This window comes from Dermochelys coriacea, chromosome 8 (assembly GCF_009764565.3).
Source record: "Dermochelys coriacea isolate rDerCor1 chromosome 8, rDerCor1.pri.v4, whole genome shotgun sequence".
In the NCBI taxonomy this organism is placed as follows: Eukaryota; Metazoa; Chordata; order Testudines; family Dermochelyidae; genus Dermochelys; species Dermochelys coriacea.
The window spans coordinates 55,254,781-55,267,845 of NC_050075.1; the positions used below are offsets into that span (position 1 = coordinate 55,254,781).

General features: G+C 44.2%; 1 protein-coding gene across 1 annotated transcript in view; it reads right to left on the bottom strand.

Annotated features, from left to right (window-relative positions):
- Positions 1-201: 201 nt before the first annotated feature.
- The window catches only part of COLGALT2 (collagen beta(1-O)galactosyltransferase 2), an 86,950-nt gene continuing 74,086 nt past the window's right edge, over positions 202-13,065 (bottom strand). The window contains exons 7-12 of the mRNA XM_038414872.2: positions 11,586-11,666; positions 7,037-7,142; positions 5,850-5,982; positions 5,212-5,339; positions 3,849-4,055; positions 202-2,019 (exon numbers count right to left, since the gene is read on the bottom strand). Coding sequence (XP_038270800.1) covers positions 1,743-2,019; positions 3,849-4,055; positions 5,212-5,339; positions 5,850-5,982; positions 7,037-7,142; positions 11,586-11,666 — 932 coding nt within the window. The 3' untranslated portion in view covers positions 202-1,742. The remainder of the gene's footprint in view (positions 2,020-3,848; positions 4,056-5,211; positions 5,340-5,849; positions 5,983-7,036; positions 7,143-11,585; positions 11,667-13,065) is intronic.

Consider the following 13,065-nt stretch of genomic DNA (forward strand, 5'->3'; position numbering starts at 1 on the left):
GAGTCCCACTGATTCCACTGAGAGTCGGATCAGGCTCCAAAATGTTGTAGCTATGATCTTTGTGTCTCTGTTACCTTTTTGTGCCTTATTTCAACACTGCTGTGAAAATGCCCCAAAGCAGCATGGCAGACCCCCCCAGCCCTGTTCACCCAGCATTCTCAGTCCAAGAGCTCCATGTAAATTAAGACTCCACACAGCTAATCATCTTGCATCCAGTTCTATGTATTATCAGACCTGCTGATAGACAGTAACGTGTCTTCTTTAGGAGAGAGCACAACATTATCAGCAATTATTAAAAAAACAAAAACCAATCACACGCTCTAATGTACAGCTCATCCAGAAAGTGAAACAATCTCTTTAGATGTTAGGCCAGGAGGATTTTTTTCCCCCGTCCCAACTTTGTGTTGTACAGAAAAAGATCTAAATCTACATCAGCTAAATCTAAGAAGTGTAGCACAAGATCACCTGCCTTATGGGACACTTTAAAAAACAACAACATGATTTACTATGCTGACATCTTACCCAATAGTGAGTATATCAGAACTCATCCAAAACAGAACAAGCTCACTCCTCACATTTCAAAATATATAAAAGGCAAGTTGCCTTTTTTGTCCTACAGTATACAATTCTAATGCAGCCATCCAACAAAGAACAGCAGCCTTGACACCATTAACATTTTCATGGTTTTCTTTTTAAAGGGACACTGTCAAGTAGTTTAGGCCCAAACCTATCAGTGAGGAAACTGAAATAGTTTTTTTATTATGTTAATTGGGAAGGAAACCCAAAAGGTTTGTAGCCAAGAAACAGGAAGTGAAACTGACCATTAACAGGAAGTAGCACTGGCTGATTTAGTTTTACTATTCAGTGTGACTGAAACAAATTAAAAGAAAAAGAAAACACAGAGCATAAGTGGCAAAAAGCACAATGGATTTTAAAACAGATTCAAACTGAAACAGCTAAGGCATCAGTTTAGGAGGTTGCAGACGCATCTCAGGAGACTGTGACCATCCTCTCTTTCCTTATGGATAGATGGGATGGGAGGGGTGTCTTGAAGAGAAGACTCCTGAAACTATTTTGTATTGCAATGTGACATGGGGACTCACATTATGGAAGAGGTGTAGATAGCAACACAGATGAGGCCATTTTTGAAGTCGTGCTCTTGACAGTGATCCTTTAAAATACCCACACACACACCCACACGCATTTGCAGCTTCTCTCAGAGAATGGGGTTAAAAAACGCAAATCAACAACAGTTAATGTTATGCAGTAGCACAGTGACAACTATCTGGAAAGGACTTACACGTGTCCACCTCAGAACCCCTATATATATTAATCTTTATAAATACAGTATTCTACACCAGGAACTGTAGAAAGACGTCATTCAAGGAAATTTTGTAATTACTAGTGTCAACTCAGTGCGCCATGGAGCCAACTCGTCACTCCACAGAGGTTTCAAAGTTACGAACCCTTGTGAGAATGGACTGGAGTTTACGATACGCTTTTTAGAAGTCTTTTTTTTTTCCTGCCAATCTGGAACGTTCTGGTTCAAGCCCCTCCCCCCACTCCCTTTCCCAAAAAATAGAGATTGGTTAGGTTAAGTCAGTCAGATCCAATCAATTTGCTTTGCCACTAAAAACGGCAAGAAGGAGACCACATTGACGTCTCTAGAAGCTTCTAGATGAAAGCTAAATTGTGAGGCAGGTTCTGCTGTTGTTGTCAGAGTCACTTAGCAAGGGGGGCAGTCATAGCTCGTCCCTCGACAACGACGCATCGAGAGATGGCTGGGGGGCCAAAGCTTCTTTGTTCTGGGCATCGCTGTGGATCTGGCCCTGTTGCCGGGACTTCCAGGAATGGGCTCTGTCCCAGTCAGTCGACATGGTCTCATTGTCCCAGATGGTGGATGTCTCTGTGTCACTGAGATAACCCGGCTGCCCTGTGTAATGGGTGGGATAAACAAGCAAGGGCTCTGCTGAGAAGGCCTTCAAGTCTCTGGACTCATAGTACTCCTTGTACTTCTCTCTACAGAAAGGAAAACAAATATCACTAGCAGAAATAAGTCTTGCACAGCACCACTGTGTTTGCTTTGCCTTTCCATGGGTTATGAGCCAATCTACTGAGCTAGGACTAGTTGGTAGAGTTAGATGCTCCTCACAGGGTGAAACCTGGGCAAATGATTGAAGGCTTGAGATGAACTGAGCAGTGAGGACACTATTAGTCCTTTTGGAAAAGTGCTTTTTATACAATAAAATAAAGGATCCTAAAGAATGACAAAATATTTCAGAAACCATGCACTTCAGCTGCCACTAGGGAGCAGCCACCTCTGAAGCAGGACCCTGCAGCTATTTGAATAGCAACACTCTATGAGAGAACAGGACAGGAAGCATATTGGACCCATCTGGAAATTCTACTGTGACTATAGCCCCAGCATGGCAGAGATACCTCTACGTGTGAATTGGCATTTGGTATTCAGCTGCTGGGCCCCTGTATCATTTCTTATTTGCACTGTTGGGGTGTGATTTTTAGATGAGTTCAGGGGTGGCCTAACTTTGCTCCCACTGAAATCAATGGTAACACTCCCATCGACTGCAATGGGAGCAAAGTTAGGCCAAGGAATAACAAAAGCTTTGTGTATAGCAAAGTGTGTATAGTGTGTATAGCAGTTCTCTTAAAATCTCCCTCTATGGCATCGCTACCAGCACATGACTTACTTTGCCATTGCTAGCAAAGTGGTCAACCGGCCACTGGCGTTTTAAGCGCCACAACTTCCAATCCCATCTAGACCTGTTCTGGGCAACCCAATGGTTAGTCAATGGCATCCTGTCTGCATTAGTGCTCCCAGTGTCCCTACCACCAGAGAAGCTGCTACTAATGCAGATAAGGCCGAAGAGTGTACCCTGCTACCACAGAGTAAGTGGTGTGGCCTATTAGGAGAACTGGGTGTCGGAGGAGAACAAAGGCCTGTCTCAGATATGTTATCAGAGGATCACTAAGCCTGTATACAGGACTAGAAGACAACTGTCAGAGGGACACTGCAATACCTGTTGGAAGCAGGGACCAATGATGTGGCACCCCAAATTCTTTTGGGGAGATGTCATAATGGGTAACTAGACTCTGGAAACAAGGTTAGGGGGAGCTTTAGGTGAGAATTAAAAAAAAACATGGTTTTCTTACAAAACAAGGCGATCCACCCTTGAAAACAGATTTCTCCCGTATCTTGAGACCCACATCACTTTCCGGGGCTCTGAGTGAGAGCCTTGCAGAGCTCTCCCCACAAAGAGAAAGACAATGTTGATAAGTCTTGCTGGGAGCTGGTTAGAAGATGTGACTTCTCCCGACCCCACATACCTTTGAAATTAAAACCCTGGATTCTGCAACACAGCGAAGTAGGAAGGTGCCATGTAGATTCTGAAAAGGCCCTAAAAGCAGGGTTTTGAAAAGAAAGGCTCTGAGTTGCACAGAGATCCTTCCCAGGGCCTATGCCAGGTATGGTATTCCAAAGTAGACACTGTCTACATAATCATAATAATACACCTGCATAGTTACTTCCAATCAGAGATTACCAGCTTCTTCAAAAATATTAATTTATGAATTTATGAAAAGACCACTCCGAGATAGGATATTATTACATAAATTCAGGCAGAGAAAGATCCAGAGATTTGCTCAACATCTGCAGCAGCACTGGCAATATCCAAGAATCATAATATCCAGTCCTCTGCTCCGCCTACTAGGTTATGTTATGGAGATGCACTGTACAAACAGCAACACAACGTCCAGGTTAAGATCAGTTAGCAAGGTACAGCTCACGCAAAGCCAGATGGCTTCCCAAGCAAGGAAGGGGTTTTACTTACACAGGGTGCTTGTTGTACATGATCGGCAGGAATTCATCGACCGGCAGCATCTTGCTAAAAGGTTCAGCCCCAATTAATTTCTGAGCCCCTTCAAAGGAGATTGCATACCCCAGGGTCCAGTAAGAGTAATCTGCTTCCACAAGGTTCATTACGTTAGGAACTGCCTTCTCGGGGCGCTGCACCTGCATCCTTTTCCGGCCAATGTAGCTGAAGGGGAGAAAAATCCATCGCAGTGAAAACTAAGGCCTGTTTCCATGATCAGCTCTGCAGTGCAATTATACTGTAACTGGGACGTCAGGCATTCCCACTTCAACCAGGCTGAGCAAAGGCCTTTTAAGTCAGTGGGAGTTTTTCCATTGACGTCACTGGACCATGGATCAGGTCCAAAGTGCACCCACTCCTGGAATTCTCCAGTGCCACAACTGCCTGTGTTTTTAACCCAGAGGTGTAGTCCAAGGAGACTACAGGTCCCAAAACCAATGCGCTGTCCTGACCCAAGCAAGGATTTGAATTCGCTATGGTGCGTATCCAGTGAGGTGCTGGAGCCTCTCAGGAGCCTCTTGTTAAAACTCCATCATCCTAGAGACAGGAGGGCTGGGGTAATTTCCCAGCCATACCCCTTCCCTGGATGAAGCCCAGATAAATCAGTGCCACCAGAGACGGCTTATCCCTTATAAAAATACATCTGAAGAGAAAACGTTTTGCTTTTGGACTGTCACAAGCACTGATCCAGGGACACACATAATCTGAGTGCCAGAAAGCACCAAACAGCAGGGGGGCTATAAAAACTGCCTCGGGGAGGAGCCCCCCTAGAAGGTCTTCTCCCCCTTCTTCAGCTGGCCAGTTTGAAAACTCTGCTCCCTTGGCAGTGAACGTGGAATTGTTTTCAGAAACAGGACATAAAGATTTCCAGCTCAGTCTGTTTGCTGGCTAGATGGTGCCATTCTCCTCTTGCTTCTCTTTGTGAGAATGAGTTTGTATTTAAATGACTAAACAAAAGAGTTCAAATACCCTGTTCTCCCAGTGAGCACATGCACCCTGTGTCATGGGAATTAGTTCAGAGTGGGGGACCAGGGTTATTGGGAGGCCATGGCTATATCACTGTGGGCACCTGTTTATTAAAGAGTACCCGCAATGTGCTTCATTTGATGGAGGTTTTAGATACTCCAGCCCTTTTAAAATTATCCCCCATTATTGATTCTCTGCAATTTTATTCCTCCACGCTGCATTCCCTGCAGGCAGCCCTGTCTGATTATTATGAGGGTACGTCCATGTTATTGAAATGCTCCGTGTATGTGAGAGCAGGGGAGAGAGTTTCCAGCTGGTTTAGGGCAGTGAAAGCTCTTGGGACAAGACTACTTACATGAGCTCCCAGTCTAGCTGGACTTGCTCTATATCGTCCATCAGTTTCATGAGCTTCCTTTTAAAATGATGCTCAAAACGCACGTCGTCTTCAATAACAAGAGTCTTCTCCAGCTGTCTGTTCACCACCTGAAAGGGATGTTTTCAAATGGGACTGAAATGGCCCATATGCTATTGAGGGGCCAGTTCTGCACCCTCTGAATCTATGCCGAGGACCCCACTGGGAGCAGGACTGAGCCGCCCTGCTCTTTGATCACTATGAAGGTCAGTGGTCATCAAAATTGGTGCCATTCAATTCTACACAGGTTTAAAATCAGAAAAAACTCATAGGTGAAATCCTGCCACAACATTTCTTCGCTTCCCACAGTCCAGACGTATGACACAGGCTGGGAGCTGTTTGCAAACTGACAGCATAATAGGAGCTGCTCAATTCTCAGCACTTTTGAAAATCAAGTTGCTTATGTGCCAAGGTGTGACCTTAAGAGACTAACTGCCGATCCTGTTTTTGAAAATCGTAATCTTTACTGAGATACTGGATAATTCACACCAAAATAAGAGAGACTATCTAAAAATAAAACATTACTTCCCTCCCGCAGCATCCAAGTGTAATACAACCGCCAGCACACAGACATTACTTACCTCTTTCCAGATATAATAGTGGCTAAGAAAGCAGCCAATTTCCCCCCTGGTTAGTGGCCTGGAAGAATAAGGATCCTGGTAACCAGGTAGCATGTCAATATTCAGAGCTTTCAGCTGACTTGTATTCAATGCCCTGAAGAAAGAGAGAGCTGCTTTCAGTATTAAGAACTTTTATAGATGTTACTATTTTTTACTCAGGCACAAAACCAATGAAATTGTTTAGCAGTGAAAAGACTTCCCTGAGCTAGGTAAGTTCCCAAAATAGGCTGTGTATTTGTAGCTGAATGCAGTTTAATTTGATCTAAATCATGCTGAACATAAGAGATTTTTTAGGATTCTCACCCCCAACAGCTTCAAGAAACTGCAATCTTAAAAGGGTCATTGTAATATTGTTAATAACACTTCAGCTATAGTCAAACTGGAAGGCTAGAGAACACCTAGCTCACTTTCCACCATGGTGGGATTTTTTTTGCTTTTTTATTTCTCTCACCTTGAACAACAGCATTAGCAAAGTCAGTATTATATTTGCTTATGGTCAGTTTCACTTTCAAGTTCTAATGCCCTAGCACTAGCGAGGCCACTAAGGCAGAGAGACACCAAGAGACCCAAGAGCTGTTCCTAACTGTGCCACTGACTTTCTGAGCAGCCTTGGGAAAGTCACTCAGCCTGGGACTTTCAAATGAGATTTGGGCACCTGAGTCCTTTAGTAAACCCCAACCTTGACCTCAGTGCCTCAGTTTCCCCATGGTAAAATGGAGATTTTGTACATTGCTTTGAGAGTTACAACTAAAAGAAAACTTTATCAGTGTTTACATTACTATAATGTAGCACAATGGGGTTGGACATATTGCAAGGGAACATGTAAATGCCACAAAAATGTTTTCATTGTCATACCCCTATTTAATTTTTTGACAACGTTTCTATTTATAGAACTTTGTCTTGAAGAAGACTTTACTTCTGGGCCTAAACTATCTTACCGAATCTCTAATGGAGACTGATCAGAGTAAGAGAAGAATAAAATAACAGCATGAAAACTTTTTTTTTTTGCAAAACTGCACCAAATAGTACATTAAAAATGATAACTCATAATCACAGGATATCAAAGAGAATTGTCTGAAATTAATCAAGGTAGCACTTCTAATCAACTGTTCTGCTATGCAGAACCAGATCTTTCCAAAAAGACTCACTTGCCATCCACAGCCTCTACTATATTGACTGCAATCTCCTGCTCATAGAGCGTCCGCAGCATTCGATCCCGCCTGTCTTTCCGACGCTTCAGGTTAATCATGAAATCTGGGTTAAGAAAGAAGGACATCAGAACACTCTGGCTTATGCAAAGTCCAGATACAAGCCTGTGCCGGAGCTCAGCAGGTTTTGAACCCCGTTAAAGCTCCAGAAGCATTTCCATTTAAGAGCGTTGTTTTCGTGTTACTATAAATTTGTCAGACATTTATCTTTTGAGCTGAAATTCAGAATATTTGTTCTCAGTCCAGCTGCTGATTTTTATGGGAAGGTTGAGGAAAGAATGTTCAATGATTTTCAAAAATGAAGAGTGTACGTGTGTGTGTGTGTGTGTGTATGGAGGCGGTGGGAAGAAAGCACTTTTGCCTTGTTAAAAAAAACCTACAAAATCTGATTTTTTTGGATCAATTCTAGCACCTCACCAATTTGGAGCAGAAACCTGAAATCTGGCAGAGACATAAAGTTGACCCAGGTTCGTGGGGTAATTAGGGTCAGGTCAGTTCTAAATATGACTCAACACTTTCAGCTTGGGTTCTGGTCAGCTGTGCTCAGTTTGGATTCAGGTCCAGGTCGGGCTTTAAGAGTAGGCCTGAGCAGAGCTCTATCCCTAACTGGACAGCTGAGGATTCCAGGTAGGACGATGCACAGTGAACGCAGCAGGGCTTCATACATTGAGCAGTGAGAATAAAAAACTAAATGAACAGTGCCACATTTCCCAGGCACCATCAACACTGCATGAGGGAGGGGCCTGGATGAGAAAACTGTATTTAACTGAGTAATTAGAAACCGGAGGGTAATATATATACACAGGGGGCAGAGTCAAGGCTGTGAGGGCAACATTAACTTCAGCATTTCCTGACTTTTCTAAATGCTTCACTTTGCAACCATAATGCTCTTTGAATGCACAGTTGTATATGGAATTAGAAAGCAGGTGCCATGGGCCAGTTGTCAGTTTGGAGCTGGATCTGAACTTCCCCAACACACTGGGATGTTTGGATCCAGGCTTTTGTTTGGGCCAATCTCTATCCAAAACAATATATCCCTTTTGTATTCAAAGGGGGATGAGGTTGGCATGTGGTAAAGAGCACAGATCTTTACCAAATGCTGAATCTATCTTTGGGATTACCAATATGCCTATCACCCTAAGAACTGGACACAAGTGGAAGCAGGTTCTGCAATGCAGGGTATCTTTAATTATTGCAGATCCTGGAAATTTTCTGCTGATTCAATCAGAATTATAGGTGTGCTCCTGAGATACATTCTGGGCAGGAAAACAGATTTGAGGGCAGCACTTAGCCCAAGCTAAGCAGACATATTTTGCCTGGTCAAGGGCAGACTGCAGGCCCTGCCAGGCACATACATTTCTAAGTAAAACACAGAATGTCAGGGCCATGTTTCTGTCCTCAGGCAGGCAAGAACAAGTTCAGCCTGAGGAACAAACTTTGGCCAAATAAAAACCAGACTGAGACCCAGCTTGGTGCAAAGGCAGTAATACTAATAAAATATCAGGCAATTTAAGTGCAGCCACAAGAAACAGCCCAGAAACACACACAACTCCAAACATAGATGGCCAAACAAACAATCACACAGAATCTGCACTTCATGACACAAGCCATATAAATAGAAACTCCAGACCAACCCAAGAAAACAAAACATCTTAAAGACAAAAAACAAGGCTCCTTCAATTTTAGTAGCTCCCTTTGTGATTATACTACTGTCTCTGGCAGCTACACGTGCGGGCACTACGCGGTCCTATGCAGGTTTTTTTTGGCTCTACACAAAATGTAAACCAGTTTATTCACAGCACAGTCTCTCTCTGGAATTCTTCCTCTCCAGTCTCTTTCTGCTGATACTTTGCCTCTGACTGTGGCTAGCCAGCACTAGGACTACAGGGGCAGGAGTTTCTAGAGGGATGATTTATGCGCCAAACTTCCTGGGTTCTGCTTCAAACATGTTCCCAGCTGTCTTGTGTAAAATCAAAACAAAAAGGCCACAGTGGAAATGTGGCTCCCAAATACGAAAAGAAGATTAGGACAAACAATATAGAATATTCAATGAATACATACAGACCCCATCATAACTCAAGTGATCCAAAGTGCTGGGTATTTACGGTTTAAACACGTGACTCTCTTCAGTCACCATCTCTAACAGCTTTGCGAGGTCATCAAAACAGTGTCCCTGCTTCTTAATGGAAAGCAGGAGAAATTTTAAAAAACCCATAAGTGCTAAAGTTCTTCGGGAATAATGAAGCTATCTCCAAGTACCCTACCCAGAGGAACCCTAACCCTAGGGAGCTCTACCCATAGTAACCCTAAACCTAGGGCAGAGAGCACTGCCCATAGCAACCCTAACATTTCTTCCAAGTATCTTAACCACAGAAACCCTAACCCGAAAGCGGGGAACCCTACCCATAGAAACCTTAACCCTAGCTCCAAGTGTGCTACCCCTAGCAACCCTAAGCCTAGCTCCAAGTACCTTATCCTTAGGAACCATAAACCTAGCTCCAAGTGTCCTCCTCCTAGGAACACTAACACTAGTGCGGGGAGCCCTACCCACAGGAACCCTAACCCTAACTCCAAGCGGCCTACCCATAGGAACCTTAACCATAGGACGGGGAGCCCTACCTACAGGAACCCTAACCCCAAGTGGCCTATGCATAGGAACCCTAACCCTAGGGCTGGGAGCCCTACCCATAGGAACCTTATCCCCAACTCCAAGTGGCCTACTAATAAGAATCCTAACCCTAGGATGGAGAGACCTATCCATAGGAATCCTAACCTATACAAAGAGTAAAGCTTAGTGGTTGCAGGAGGCAACTGGAAGTGAAGCCAAATCACTGCTGGCCTGATTTAATGACCATTTAAGTAACTGGAAAGACTCCCACTGGTATCCCTGGACGTTGGATTCAGCCAAGTTTTTCAAACTTGGGACATCTGAGATCAGGCACCTCAAGGCTTGATGTCCAAAGATGCTGAGCACCCACAGCTCCCAGTGACATCAAGTACAGCTGCTGAGCTCTTATGAAATCAGGAATCAAAATTCACATGTGGATGCCTCAAAAGGATCCCCATTGGATGAGGGGGAATTTTAGTCAAGTAAAGACACCAGGATCCATCCCATGGAAAATTTCAACCCAACATATCAATGTTTTGGAAAGTTATGATGAACATGTGAAGACGGGCTTTGAAATGAAAACTGATGTGCAGCCTTATCTGTGGTGGGAGTGACAAGGCTTCCTATATGATGCACATGTCCACACAACAAAATAAAAGTACATACAGGCACTATACCATGATACCCCCATATTCACCACTGTCATATAATATGTTTTGTACAAAGTATGGCTTGTGAGGTATCATTCTAAAAGACTTACTCAGCCAAACAATAATATCTTATTGTATTGTATGTGCTATCATTGTATGTGAAGTTATGAAATTTTACTATGTATGTGTTATTGAAAGATGTTGTGAAGTTGGAAACACCCACAGCTAGCCTTTCAGATACAACAGTGAAGAACTAGACAGTGCTAATGGCCCATCAGCAAAGACAATGGACCATGGAAAAGGTTTGTCTTCATCTGGGGATGTTTCAGTCAGCCTATGAGTAATGGCTGCTATGACTCAGCAAGGCATTAAAGGGCATGTGACCAGACCACATGATACTGAACTCCATTTTGGTACCTGTATTTTCCCCACAAACTGGGCTGGGAACTTAGCTTGGAACAAAGGGTTCCTGCCATATGTAGAAACTATATAATGTGGGGAGTGACATCATGATTTGTCTTCACTCTCCCACAACTCAACACCTGAAAGAACCTCTGGAAGACAAAGGCCTTGGAATGGGGAAAGAGGACCCAAGCTGCAAAGCAGATGCAGCTGATCCCACAAGAATCCATAAGCCTGCTTGTATCATCAATCAGGGTGAGATATTGCTAATTCAATTCCTATCTATCTAGTATATTAGTCTCAGTTTGTGCTTTTATTTATTTGCCAGGTAATCTGCTTTGATCTGTTTACTATCACTTAAAATCTATCTTTCTGTAGTTAATAAACTTGTTTTATGTTTTATCTTAACCAATGAGTTTTTGAGTGAAGTGTTTGGGAATCCTAGCTCTGTAAACAAAGGCTGCTGCATATCTTCCCCACATCAAGGCAGGAGCAAGTTAATTAATGAGCTTGCATCATACAGACCCCCTGTGCAGAGCAAGACAATATAATTCTGGGTTTATACTCCAGTAGGGGTGCAAGGCTAGGGAGCTGGGAAGTTGGCTGGGAGCCTCCTGTTTGTCCATGAGTGGCTTAGGGAAAGCACTCAGGTAATTCAGCTGGGTGAGTGGCACCACCTGCTGTCATGTTGGGTGATAACAGGGCCTGGAGAGGCTGACTGAGTCACTAGCAGAGCAGTGTGAGAGAGGCCAACTCAGCTGAATTGTTAGGGAACATAGCGGTTCCAACAGCTCCCAGACTGCACCCTGAAGGTAAGAACCCACCACACCTACCTCATCAAATCCCATCTTCTCTGGGTGTTTTGGGGGAATGGAGATGTATTGCGAGGGCTCGATTGGAGGATGATCAACTGGAAGAGAATAGAAACATCCACAGTGGCTGGTTACTGAACTGCCTAGTGGCAAAGAAACCCAGTCAAATTCATTGTCATCACTTTTCACTGTTTCCTCTGGAACAGAGAGGCACTAGATGTGGAGTGTGATGCTGCAGCCTAATCAGCGTCATGTGCCAGAGGAGCGCCTCGAGAGGCAGAAAGCCAGACGCCATGGGACTGCAAACACCCACGAGAACAGTGTATCAATGCACATGCTGGAGCACGTCTTTCCGGCTGGGATGACAGAGGAGTCCACGTTTCAGCTCTGGCAAAATTTAATAACGGTCTGGTGGGGGGGGAGGGGGAGTTGCTGCTGGTGGAGCTTTCCTGTTACTGTGGTGACCTATTGGGGGAGGAGGAGGTGAGGGACTTATAGGCAAAAAAAAACCAGTAAAACCCGCAGATTTTGGGGCCAGCCCCTCCCCACTGCTGACCAACCTTCAGGACTGGGACAGAGGGGGTTGAGAACTCCCTGAGGACAGCCCCACGGAGTTTTAAGGAAATTGTGCCCTCGTCAGGAGGTGGGGGTAAGATGATGTGAACTGGGCAGGGAGCAAGGTGTCTTAAACACCATAGACCTATGGGATCCACATGAAAGTACCATGCCACTAGATCCATGACCTCGCACAACTGGTTGCCCCAACAAACCTATGCATTGACCTCCGGGGCAACACAGCTCCACCAAGCACCTTCGTGCCATTGATTTGAGTCTTGCCTGAGCTGCTCAGCAGCCAATCCAAATAATTGTTCCTCTGGCTGGGAGGAGACTGACGATTGCATCTAATCTAATCATCTGTCTGGAATTTCCCTGGCAGGTTGGCTTCCTTTATTTGTTATTTTGTAATATTGTGTTAAATACACCGATCAATAAAAGAGAAGGAGATTTTGCACAAGCCCTGGCAGTGCTCACCTCTAGTTCCAGCATGAAGATTCTCCCTCTGACTGGTGCAAGCCCTGTAACCAGCTCCTATTAACCAATTGTGATACCACTAGGAACACAGCCATCGCATGAGGATGGTAAAGGAGGGATTTGGAAACCCAGCTCCCATTAATTTTTAATGCCCAGATCCCTTTAGGTGGCTTTGAACATCTCAGCCATGATTTTTAATCCAGTCTTTAAGGACCTTCTTAGCATAGGATGCTGCTCCCTCCAGCTCCTGAGAACACAGCTGGGCGGCATTTGATAAGCAAACTCTCCCCCACACTTCCAACAACACTTTTACAGAACTCCAGTGAACATTTTACCTGATGTATTTCACTTCACCTTGAATGGTCCCTTAGATTAGAATACATACTAACTACTGATGCTAAACTGTTTGATCTTGTCTTTAGCTGTGATGCTTAGAGTACCTTTCCCAGACCTGAGGAAGAACTC